Source organism: Azolla caroliniana, unplaced genomic scaffold (assembly GCF_043228905.1).
Source record: "Azolla caroliniana isolate FFs.n. ecotype wild unplaced genomic scaffold, voAzoCaro1.0.p SCAF_6, whole genome shotgun sequence".
Taxonomy (NCBI): domain Eukaryota; kingdom Viridiplantae; phylum Streptophyta; class Polypodiopsida; order Salviniales; family Salviniaceae; genus Azolla; species Azolla caroliniana.
Genome location: NW_028230441.1, coordinates 20,942,918 through 20,955,276, shown reverse-complemented (window position 1 = coordinate 20,955,276; position 12,359 = coordinate 20,942,918). Strand labels below are relative to the sequence as shown.

Genomic DNA, 12,359 nt, shown 5'->3' with positions numbered 1-12,359 from the left:
CTCTTTCAAGTCAGAGGACCATGGTGCTTGTAGAATTGGTTGTACTTCGAGTAGCCAAACAATCAAATAGGGACACTTGACTCATGCTACTCAATGCTCAGTGCCAAATAGGAAAAGGAATACACTTTAATGTAGCCGCTCTAGCAAAGAATCGAACTCTAGAACTCTTCCACACATCGTATGATCGGGGAGGGGAAGGTACGACAGTTAACACTTGGACCAAAGCATGCTTCACGATTCAAGTCACAATATGACTACGGTACTAGTAGAGTACCGACATTAATCCACAAGATAGGAATTGGGTCATATGTACCTCGAGACGATCATATGATCGGTTAACGGTTGGGTTGTTCATGAGGGACTCGGACTAACAATGGATATGGTGGTTGGTTGGTTGTATGCATGGGAGAGTGTAGCTTTCTTTCGAGGGTTGGCTCCACATAATGAAAGTGTTTTTTCCGTGGGGGGAGGATTATAAAATCAACATCTTTAGATGTATTGAATTTTGCAGCCAAACCTCTAACAGAAAAAGGCTTTAGTTATTATGTTCAATGGCATTAAATGAACACTATCCACCCTCACTAACTCTTCCTTCTCTTGTCCAACAAAGCAATCAATGGGGGGGGGGGGGGGGGACCTTATAAATGTCACCTTCTATTCATTCCAAGCTCTTATCAAACCAATCACACACTTAAAAAGAAAAGATAGACTAGAAGAAGCAAATTTTACATCCTCATTGATATACCCATTCAAGGCATGATTCTGATTGCAGCTTAAGCTTGGTGATATGGCAATGAAGATGGGAATGGTGATGGTACTGATGATGATGATGATGGTGATGGTGATGGTGATGATGGGTTGTGATGAATCCCTCACACCTTCATTCGTAATCGGAGTTAGCGCAGAAAAATCCTACGCTGCCCTTTTCGTGTTTGGCGATTCGTTGGTAGATGTGGGCAACAACAATTACATCTCCACCGCCGCAAGATCCGACATGAAACCATTCGGAATCGATTTCCCCGCTGGCGCGACCGGCCGCTTCAGCAATGGCAAGGTCGTCGTCGATTTCATCGGTCCGCCTCCTACTCCTCCCCCCTAAATTTAAGCACTACTAACCCATGGAATTAGTGCATAATTTAGTGGTGTTTAATCACAAAGTTGGACTAAATTTGCCCGTAATTAGTGGTGTTTAAATGGTAACAGATCAACACCAATGCTTTTAAAACTTGTGTGTACTAACCTATGGAATTAGTGCACAAATTAGTGGTGTTTAATCGCAAAATTTCGAATTTAATCGTAACAGATCAACACCAATACTTTTTAACTTGTGTGTACTGTCCTATGGAATTAGTGCATAAATTAGTGGTGTTTAATCACAAAAGTTTGACTAATAGTAACAGATCAACACCAATGCTTTTTAACTTGTGTGTAGAGCAGATATTGACATATATAGGTTTCTTGTGTGTTCCCAGGTAGGTTCTAATCTAACGATTTTGTGCTGAATTAAGTACTTATTAACATATATCCATTTAGTATAATTTTGTGCTGAATTAAGTACTTATTAACATATACCCATTTAGTATGATTTTGTGCTGAATTAAGTACTTATTCACATATATCCATTTAGTATGATTTTGTGCTGAATTAAGTAGTTATAACATATTATATCCATTTAGTATGATTTTGTACTGAATTAAGTAGTTATAACATATTGTCCATTTAGTGTCTTAAATTAAGTGGTAGCATTTCCATTAGGTATGATTAGTGTTAAATTGAGATTAATAAAGTGGTTTTCATTAATTATCGCTTGTGCAGCCGAGAGGTTCGGGCTGCCGTTTGCAGTACCGTACCTTGACCCGACCACCAGAGGCGCGACTATCCTCAAGGGGGTCAGCTATGCTTCGGCTGCTGCCGGCATTATCAGGAGCACTGGCTACAACTTCGTGAGTCATTCGAGGATAATTAATTAAGTAATTAGGATTGGATAATGATATATATATCGGAACATAATTAATAAAAAAAAGAGCTCGATCTTATCGCTATGCATAATGTCCTAATTGTGTATAATTGTGTGCTAAAAGTGATTAAGAGAATGCCGATCCTAATGGTATAGGTATTTGAGTCGTTAGGGTGGACTTGGGATTCATCAAGATTCGGACCGAAAAGTGTCATTGCATAGGTTATATCGAGAAAAATTAACAAGGGATTTACAATAGAGTGATTCGAACATTATTCATGGTCATTTGTGTGCCACAATAATGCAATCATACATTAATCACAAAACGGGTGGTCCACGAGCAAATGGGGGTATGTTGCTCTAGCCAAAATTCGGGTTCTCGGTCATCTTCCTCTAGCCAAATTCGGGTCCTCAATCATCTTCCTCTAGCCAAATTCGGGTTCTTGATCATCTTCCTCTAGCCAAATTTGGGTCTTGATCGGTATTGTATACCAACTTTGACCATTATAATCCAATATCCACGAGAGCCCATGAGTTAATGGGCATGTTACCTCAAGCTAATGAACTCCATGAATGTATGCACAAATGTACATTTTTGTAACAACTAATGAGGTTGTGGTGATGAGTTGGAATCCCCTCTCTTATGGGTTTTGAGGCTATGAGTTAGAATCCAAGATCCCTCTCTCTTGTGCCATATGTGTTCAAGGAACACCCATGTTCATATTGATTGTTATTGTGTGTGTATAGTCAATATGTGTTCAAGGAACACCCCATGTTCATATTGATTGGTATTGAGTGTGTGTGTGTGTGTGTGTGTGTGTGTGTGTGTGTGTGTGTGTGTGTGTGTGTGTGTGTAGTCATTTGTGGCCCTATACAAAAAGCATATTGAAGTGACTTTGATTGAAAGTTGAAATTTGGTAACAAATGTATATATGAAAGTTGGAAACTCATCTTACTATAATGTTAAATAGATTGGAAGAGTGGATTTAGACACACAAATCTCATGGTTCGAGAACAATGTTGAAGAGCTGACTAAAATGCTTGGGGCAGAACGGACCGCAGATTTCTTGAGTAAGTCATTGTTCGCAGTGATCATTGGGAGCAATGACTATGTAAATAACTATCTATTGAGGAATTCCGCAACCGGGAGAAACTATACAATTCCAGACTACCAAGATCTCTTAGTGAACACATTCATAGGCCAACTTAATGTAAGTGTGAAAGCATTGAATCCTATACAAGTTTGGACCATGGTTTTTAAAGGTTACAAAATCCTCTAATGTAGACCTATTGTTAAATGCAGCGAATGTACGAATTGGGTGCACGTAGCGTGTCAGTGGCCTCGATCGGGCCGATTGGGTGTATTCCTTCTCAATTAGTAAAAGCTAATTCGAATGGCGAGTGTGTGGAGTTTGTTAACAAATTGGCACAAGACTTCAATGCTGCACTCGAGGCGAGGTTACCGAGCTTCAATGCCAAATTGCCAGGAGCCAAGTTTCTATATGGAGATGTCTTTAACCCCATCTTTGACTATCGCCAAACTCCGGAAAAATTTGGTAAAATGCTTTACCTTTTCACACTCTTTTACTCTAACTAGCCTTCCTTTTGTTAATTGTTGGTGATTGAAGGTCCTTGAATGGATCAATGTCTTGAATGTCCTATGAAAGATTACATAGGTAGATATACAAATATAATAGTTTTTTCATGTATCTAGAATATTTCAATCACAATAAACTTTTTATTGATTTAAGTCATTTTCCTCATAGAATTTACCAAGCATTTTCGTGAAGAAGTTATGGTATGCATAATTGAGCAAGGAATTGTAGACTCTTGAGTGTGTCAAACTCACATCACCATTTTATTGTTATGAAGATTAGAAACTTAATACAAGCTACTAACAATAATGAATAAGTGTAGATTCAAAGCTAGCAACTTGTGTTTGAAATTTTATAAGCTTCTTTTGCCCCAAGGTGTGTTAACGCAAAACTAAGTGTTTCGACACTTTTGTAGGCTTCAAATACGGTGACACGGCATGTTGTGGTGTGGGAAGATTCAATGGACAATTACTATGTTTGCCATTTGTGACACCCTGTGAGGATAGGGGAGACTATGTATTCTGGGATGCTTTTCATCCCACCGAAAAGGCTAATGGATTGGTGTCCGAAAGTTTATATAAAGGCTTTGTCAACTAAGTCTAATGCCTTCCAACCATTACTTTTTATGCCATCATAAATGATACAAGTATGTAAAGTTAATGAAGGATTCATTGATGCATCCAACCCTCCAATCAATCAATGCAAGTGCCTACCTCATAACCATTTTTTGCCCTTTATTGTAAGGAATTTTCGGAGCTCTTTGATGGCCTACTGCCAAAATAAAGATTTTATAGTTCTTAATTCACTTGATCTATTTGTGAGATTCATATTAATACAAGAAATTGACAACAAAATCCGAAAGGCAATAGCGCACTATTTATTAAACAAAGATGCAAAAGAAAAAATAAACAAGTGTTTCAGTTCTCTCTTTGTAGCATACACATGAAGAAAAGACCTCGAGAAGAAATGCCCCGCCATCATTTACACGGATTCAATGTGGAACACCTTGTCATGTTTAATGGAATGGCTCATAAGATTGTAAAGAAATGTTAAAACACTAAAATACCCCTAGTCTTTTGAATCTTTACCAGTAATACATATTTTGTCGTAAACTTACAAGGACAATTCTTTGGTACAAAAAGATTATGCGGTAACTTTACGCAGAACATTTCTTTGCTCATGAGCCGGGTTGAACCTCTTCCCAATCATTGCTAGCTACATCGGAGATGACGAACATCAAAGGCATAGTGAATGCTTCAATCAGTTGGCATTGTCTGCAATATCATATGCCAACCAATTTACATATTGCATAATATTATCTCTCATCTTCTTTACTCATGCTTTCAAGGACATTTCCACCCCAATATGGTGCATCCAACCTAACATGGTTTGAAAATTTATCCTTCTTGAGCATATCAAGGATGCCTTATATTAGGAATTTGTTTTCACCTAGACATGCCAATGTGGAAATCACAGAGGAAAATCCCCAGATACATGAGATAGGTAAGGATCCACCCCTTTTATGGTAAGACTCCACTTTCAGAGCTTATTTGAATATTTCTTTGTTAACTTAATATACCGCTCAACCCTAACCTCATCAATATTTTAGCATACATGACACCCCCTACATTTGATGCAAATGTACAATGGACATCTCGGTCCTTTCCTTGCCTTTACTTAGTAGATCTTCCCTTGGTAGGTTTCACATTTGTCCCCTCAATGTTGAAATGCTCCAACAACTTCAACAGCATATTCCTTATGTTACAGCACTGGAAGTCTACTACCCCTACCCAGTCCAACTGCACCCAAGGTTGTTATTCAATTGTAACCTGAAAGCATCAAGACCACCGTTGTTCTTGTGAGCAATTAACATGCCATCCATATATACCTAGTTGTGTTGCAGCAAGACGTTGATGCAAATTACAAGAATCGAAGGAGCTTGAACGCAATGGTATTGTGGATCAAGGAAAAGATTAAACATTGAGGTCATCATAGAGCTTCAACACATTGTCTCATTGGTGTGTTTTCCACAACTCTTGCTTTCCCCCCAAGGGTAGAATCCACATAGATGTTTGACATCAATATGTATGCTAGATCGTGATTCGGTTGCATCTGTAATACTCGCTTGAATGCCTCCTCTCCTAAACTAACATTTCCATGTCTCTGGCAAGCTCCCAATAAAGACAACCAAATTGCTGCATTAGACTCTATTGATAATCTTGAAAATATGGCTTCCACCTTTGAGCAATCACCAGCTCGTGCAATAAGGTCTATCATATACACGATGTGATCAGTTTCTGGAGTCATGCCATAATCTCGATTCATGGATTCAAAGTATTCTATTCCTTCATCTATGAGTCCACCATGACTACATGCACATAACAATGAAAGAAAAGTAACCTTATTAGGAACAACATGTGCACAACGCATTTTATTGTACCAATTTCTACTGTCCTTTGAGTTACCTTCACGAGCATACCCGGCTATTAATGCACTCCATGACACTACATCATGCTCTGGCATATTATTGAAGACTTCTTGAGCATCCATCATGCTTGCACAGCTACCATATGCATGAATAAGAGTGGTTGCTATACGTAGATCCAACTCAAGTCTATACGATGCAATGATTGAATGTACATGCCTGCAAATATCTACACTTCCTGTCTCACTGCAAGCTTGTAAAGTGCAAACAAAGGTAGTTTCATCTAGAGAAACACCAACATTTTGCATTTCATTAAACATTTGTAAGGCCTTATCTTGTTCATCATGAAAAATACATGCCGAGAGTATCTCATTCCATGAATCAGTTTGACGCTGAGGTAGCATCTGAAAGACCTTCACAGCTTCCCAAATGCTTCCACATCTGCCATACATACTAATAAGACTATTAACGACAGATATGCATAAATCAAACCCATTCAGCAATGCATCATGATGTAATGCCATCCCGATTTCAATGGCATAATATGAATTCACTTGTATTTCCGTATATTTTTGGTTCTCTTCTAATATACAACATGCTTCTAGTGTAATAGAAATCGTCCACTCAGTGGGAATGACACATTGCTCTTGCATTAGTTTAAGCACCTGGAGGGCCCTCTTAGCTTCTTTTGAATCAACATATGCCGAAAGAAGAAGATTCCATGCCACAATGTTTGGTGAGGCTAACTTACAGAATGCATTTTCGGCTTCCCGAAGACATCCGCATTTGCTATACATACTAATAAGAATGCTACCAATGAATAAATAGGTATCAAAGCCCTTCCTCTGAGCATCAGCATGAAATGCATGACCAATTTCCAGTGCTATCAAACTTTCATTCTTCCCCTCTGCAAGGATGCAGCATGCTTGAAACATGACCAAAAATGTGCTCTCGCTAGGAGTTATACCTTCCTCTTGCATTTGTCGATACAAGTTTAAAGCTTTGTCTGGTTCAGCTTGCTCTATATAGACTGAAAGCATGGCATTCCATGGAATGGGATCACTATGTGAAAGTTCATTGAATACTTTTTCTGCAATAGAACAGCCCCCACACTTTGCAGACATGTTGATAAGGGAAATACCCACAAACTCATTCCTAACAAGCCCACTTCCTTCAGCATCAGCATATAGAGCCTGGCCAATTGCTAGCGAGAGAGGCTTTATCCACTGCCCTTCTGTAACGAACTTTTCTTCGTTTATTGCAATTAAGCAACATGCTTGAAGAAGTGTGGGAAATGTCCAGTCGTCTGGATTCTGTTCTTTCTGAAGCATATATTGATAAAACTGTAGAGTAATTTCACCTTCACCTGTTTCAAGGTATGCTGACAGCATGGCATTGTAGGAGACTATATCAGGCTCTGGCATTGAGCAAAAGACATTTGATGCTTCCAATATGCTTCCGCATTTGCCATACATAGTAATAAGTGTATTTAGAATGAATGGATCTGTATGTAGCTCTTTTTTCTTCACATCAGCATGTAATGCACGGCCAATGTCCAAAGATAGGTTCTTCATTGATGGACGGCCTTCAGCATTTTCTTCAGCCATCGCACAACATGCTTGTATAACTATAACAAGCAGTTGCCCATCTGGAGAAAGCTTTTCATCGAGTATTTGCCTATATAATAATATACTCTTTTCTTCCTGCCCTCCCTCAAGATAGGCTGATAGCATCCCTGTCCATGACACAATATCTCGATATGGAAGCCCAATAAATAAATCCTCAGCTTTTTTAACGTCCCCACACTTACCATACATATTCAAAAGATTGTTGCCCACAACTAGATTTGAACTGAAGCCTCTATTCCAAGCATCTGTATGGATTTCTTGAACCCATTGTAGTGACACTACTTTCCTGAGCTGACCTTCAACAACCGCCGCACACTCTCTCTCTGCAAATTTCCGGCAAGCTAGAAGAATAGCTGTGAAAGTTGCTCCATTCATATTCACCCCCTCCCGACCCATTTTTCTATAAAAATCCAAAGCTATGATTGTATTGTTCACAGCATATATCCCAAGCATTACATTATATGTCACAACATCTGGATGTTTTACCTCAAGAAGAACATCCTCCACTTCTCTAAGCGCCCCACATTTTCCATACATGCCTAAAAGGGCGCTATTAACAATTGTATTGGAGCTGAGGCCCTTCCTTCTAGCTTCCATATGCAATATCTTACCTTTCTCTAAATTACAAGAATCTGTACAAGCTTTCAACAGGCTTACATAAGTGTAGCCATTGGGTTCCACACCTTCCTCACACATGCATTGATGCAATTGCAATGCTTTTTGTGCTTTACCATCATCTACATATGCATTTATGATAGCTGTCCACGAGAAAACCGTGCGATAAGTCAACTTTTGGAACACTTGGAGTGCATCTTTGAGACTACCACATTTCAGAAAACAGCATAGCAAATCTTCATTAAGACTTAGGTTAGAATCAAGGCCACATTTTGCAAAATGTGAATGTATGAGTTTTGCCTGAATCAAAGCCTTTTGTTCGCCACAAATCTTCATGAGAATGCGATATGTATTCTCAGAAGCAACAGCATCATGCTTATCCATGACAACCAGAAAATCTATGGCTTTCTCCAGTTGAATTTCTTTGCATAAACTACGCAGTTTATCATCCAGCCTAGTGTTGGAGCAATTCTGCAACTCCTTTATGGTTAGCTCATCTCTTCCAGTATATCCCAGCGCCGATACACATACCTTCATGTAAGAACTAAGGTTATGAGTAAGCCCATAATATGTTAAGCATATAAATTCCAAAACTATGAATAGAATAAATCCATCAGCATATAAGATCTAAAGGTTGTGGATACAGGCTCACATCTCTATTACTCATACAAAAATGAAAACTATGAGTAGACCCACTATGTCAAACTTGTTAAGCATGTATATAAAAGAACTCTACGATTATTCATGGACCGCGAATAATTTGTTAATCATATGAAATCCTAGATTAGAAATTGAACCTCATCACTCATTAATCTAATAAAGTCCATGTGAATGACTGGGCCCATCACTTGCCAAAGCATTTAAATATTCAGTATTGATGAGCAGATCCATCACTTTGAAAAGATACATATGATAATAAAATGCAAGATGATGCATAGAGCACTCACCACACTTGTTAAGCCCATAATTAGTTATGTTCATAAATGTCTTTAACATGGGCTGTGAAAGTAAGAGATGCACATATAAAGAGACCTGGGATTTGAGGCGGATTGGTAGGATGTGGTTTCTTCGCCGTTCTTGGCCACCACTGCTGCCTCGTATCAGAGAAGGCTGATGACTCAGGAAATCCTTGGTGTGGGGTTGAGCCATCCCTCCAGAATACATGGCCGAGTCAACCCAACTCATCTTCACTATCTCCTCCATGGCTTCATCATGTCGTCTCCCAATTATGAGGGGGGACCTTCTCCTTCTGCATGGCTGCTTCTTCTTCTACATTGTACACGGCCCATACAAGTTGGATATAGCATACATACATACATACTGATACATATACATATACATAAGGATATGGATATGGAGAACAGTGAATGGGCCCGGTTTCGGCTCGAACCGAACCGAACCGAAAAACTGTGGCTTAACAGTTTATAAGTTCAAAGATAAATCAACGGTTTGGTTTGGTTTCAAATGTTACTAATCGGTTTCGGTTCGGTTTTGAATTTACCGGCTTATCGGTTTCTGTTTATGTGGTTCGGTTTATAGGTTTATAGGTTTATAGGTTAAAAAATACTCAAAAATATTCTCTATAGGCTCTAACTTTCAACTTTTAATTTTAAACTCTTGTTTTAACTTATTAAATTTTATATGTATTATATGTAGAGTCTCCTTTTCATTTATGATGATCAATTATGATAAGTATGATGATTAAATTTATGATAAGTATAATGATCAACTTTATGATCAGTATGATGACCAAATTTATGATAAGTATGATGACAAATTTTATGATTATTATGATAACAAAATTTATTCTCACACAAATTTATCATAAGTATGATGATTAATATCAATAAAAAATAGTTTGGTTTGGTTTGGTTTTGATTTATGATAAACTAGTTTGGTTTGGTTTTAATTTTTCGTAAACGGTTTGGTTTAACTGTTCGGCTCTAAACGGTTCGGTTTAAATGTCTTCATAAATTTAAAAACAGTTTGGTTCGGTTTATATTATTATAAATGGTTTGGTTTGGTTTGGTTTGGTTTCAAGGCCAAGAAACCGAACTGGGCCCATTGCTAGAGAACATCATCATCATCAAGACAAGCAGGATATATTTCCTGAATTGCCCCTGCTTGTATTTTGGTCATTTTGCCCGGCCATTGCGGTCCCTCGACCCACGGTTAGAGTTGGATTCGACATGTGGGTCAGACACAAAACCTTCAAAGTATGATTCCTTCGAATCGAGCATATGCATATACATATGTCCGAAGAAGAGGCTTGATTTTATGTGCATCAGGTTTGGTTCGGTTTTTATTATGGATAAATGGTTTGGTTTGGTTTCAAGGCCAAGAAATCGAAACAAAAGGAGAGGCTCGATTTGATGTGCATCAGGTTTGGTTCGATTTTTATTATGAATAAATGGTTGGTTTGGTTTGGTTTCAAGGCCAAGAAACCGAACGATGCCCATCACTATTGTCTACTCCTTGTGACAATCCAAGAAGGCTCGAGAGAAAACATACACAAGAAATATACTTTACCTAGATGATACCCCTCGACACATCTATTTTCCTCCTAGTGTTTTCTGGTAACGTTCATGTTATTCCTCAGGCAATCTCTATTTGATTGTCTGCAACTTAGAGACATCACGCTACAAATTTACACTCTTTAGTTTGAGTGCTTCTAAGCTATTTAGTGTCTAATCGACACTTGTATACTTCTCTTTGAAGGGGTGAACTGCCGTATGTGTCTAGTCTAATGAGACAAGAAGGCTTCCCAGTTTGGATGGAAAAATCCCGAATCCACCCAATGTTTTTGGCATTTTCCAAGATGATACCATTAGCAATATTAAAATGGCGTGCAGTTTATGTGTAGATGCATGTACGTAATGGAAATAATTAGAGTTACCTCATTCATGGATCTACATTAAAATAAAAGAAATATATACACAACTACTTAAAATGACCCCTCCATTAGATCTATGTTTTGAGTAGTCAAACCGTGTTCCATGTTATATATCTAAGATGACGTGAAACAAGTGGAACAGACATTGATGCACATTCTATATCTATTGATATATTGGAGTAGCTTAATCATTCATATAGAAAGTTGTTGTGGGTAGGTAATTAAAGTAACATGGTAAGATCAAAAGCTATTCTTGGCTTGCCAATTATTCAATGTTAATCATAAATATATCGTGGCTTTTTGTGATGTACATACATGGTCTTTCATGTGCAAACTTTATATAAAGTTTTCATGTTTTTGCACCATTTTAAAACCATTGAACACTTAATTTTGGGATAAAAGATTCCAACATGGCGCTCTCTTTTGGATAAATGCCATTTGGTCTTATCAAGACGAATATAAAGTGCTCTTTGAAGTTTCCTTTTTCTTTTTCTTTTTTCAACACCCACAATCGTTTTTGTTCATGATTTTGAAACATTTGCATATTCATAAAATCTTGAAAAGATATCATGAATATCATATACGCATTTAATATCATCAATGGGCATTATGCTTGGATAAATGACTCACAAGCATATCATAATGAACACACTACTAGAAGAGAAGCATGCTTGTGTAGATTTAACTACATTGCACGATTTATTCACTTCACTTGTTCGATGCATACTATGTAAATTTTCCGTCTTTTTATTTCATATACATAATACAACAAGAAAACATTAGAGGGAACAATAAGCCTTGCAAGAAATAATTGTATGATATGTATGCAGAAAACATAACAATTGTTTGTGAGGATCAACATTGGGTCTATGGAAATGCTCATTTGCAACCAAATACCACATAAAAGACTTAAGTAAATCAGCAGAGTTTAAAATCTTACTGTTGTCTTTAATTTGATATATTCCATACTGTGAACCTGCCTGACCGATTACGAAAGAGTAAAAGAACAGCATTGTCAATGAATCTCACTTCACATAAATAGTAGACTTATCAGACCTTACTGGAAATATCTAGCACAATGTACTCACACTGGAAAGATAAGACAGTGTGTTTGAATTTCACACAAAATAGAAATCAAGTCAAATATAATATGTCAAAATAATTGCAAAAACAAAAATGTTTTATGGTTAGCTCGGGAATGGTTTGAACCATTGTTATGCGTATTGTGCTCATCCTTTCTTTTATG

The 12,359-nt window shown here is 37.7% G+C and overlaps 2 protein-coding genes across 2 annotated transcripts; one reads left to right on the top strand and one right to left on the bottom strand.

Moving 5' to 3' along the window:
• The first annotated feature begins 727 nt into the window (after window positions 1–727).
• LOC147863316 (GDSL esterase/lipase At1g71250-like) lies at window positions 728–4,357 on the top strand. Its single transcript, XM_087321597.1, has 5 exons — window positions 728–1,073; window positions 1,816–1,943; window positions 2,929–3,168; window positions 3,261–3,513; window positions 3,968–4,357. Exons 1-5 carry the CDS (start codon window positions 788–790, stop codon window positions 4,147–4,149), a joined length of 1,089 nt encoding a protein of 362 aa, XP_087177723.1. The 5' UTR covers window positions 728–787; the 3' UTR covers window positions 4,150–4,357.
• An 88-nt stretch (window positions 4,358–4,445) lies between these two features.
• Window positions 4,446–9,518, bottom strand: LOC147863315 (putative pentatricopeptide repeat-containing protein At3g01580). Its single transcript, XM_087321596.1, has 2 exons — window positions 9,253–9,518; window positions 4,446–8,751 (listed from the first exon to the last, which is right to left on the bottom strand). The coding sequence occupies exons 1-2, from the start codon at window positions 9,421–9,423 to the stop codon at window positions 5,542–5,544; spliced, it is 3,381 nt and encodes a 1,126-aa protein (XP_087177722.1). The 5' UTR covers window positions 9,424–9,518; the 3' UTR covers window positions 4,446–5,541.
• Window positions 9,519–12,359: the final 2,841 nt, after the last annotated feature.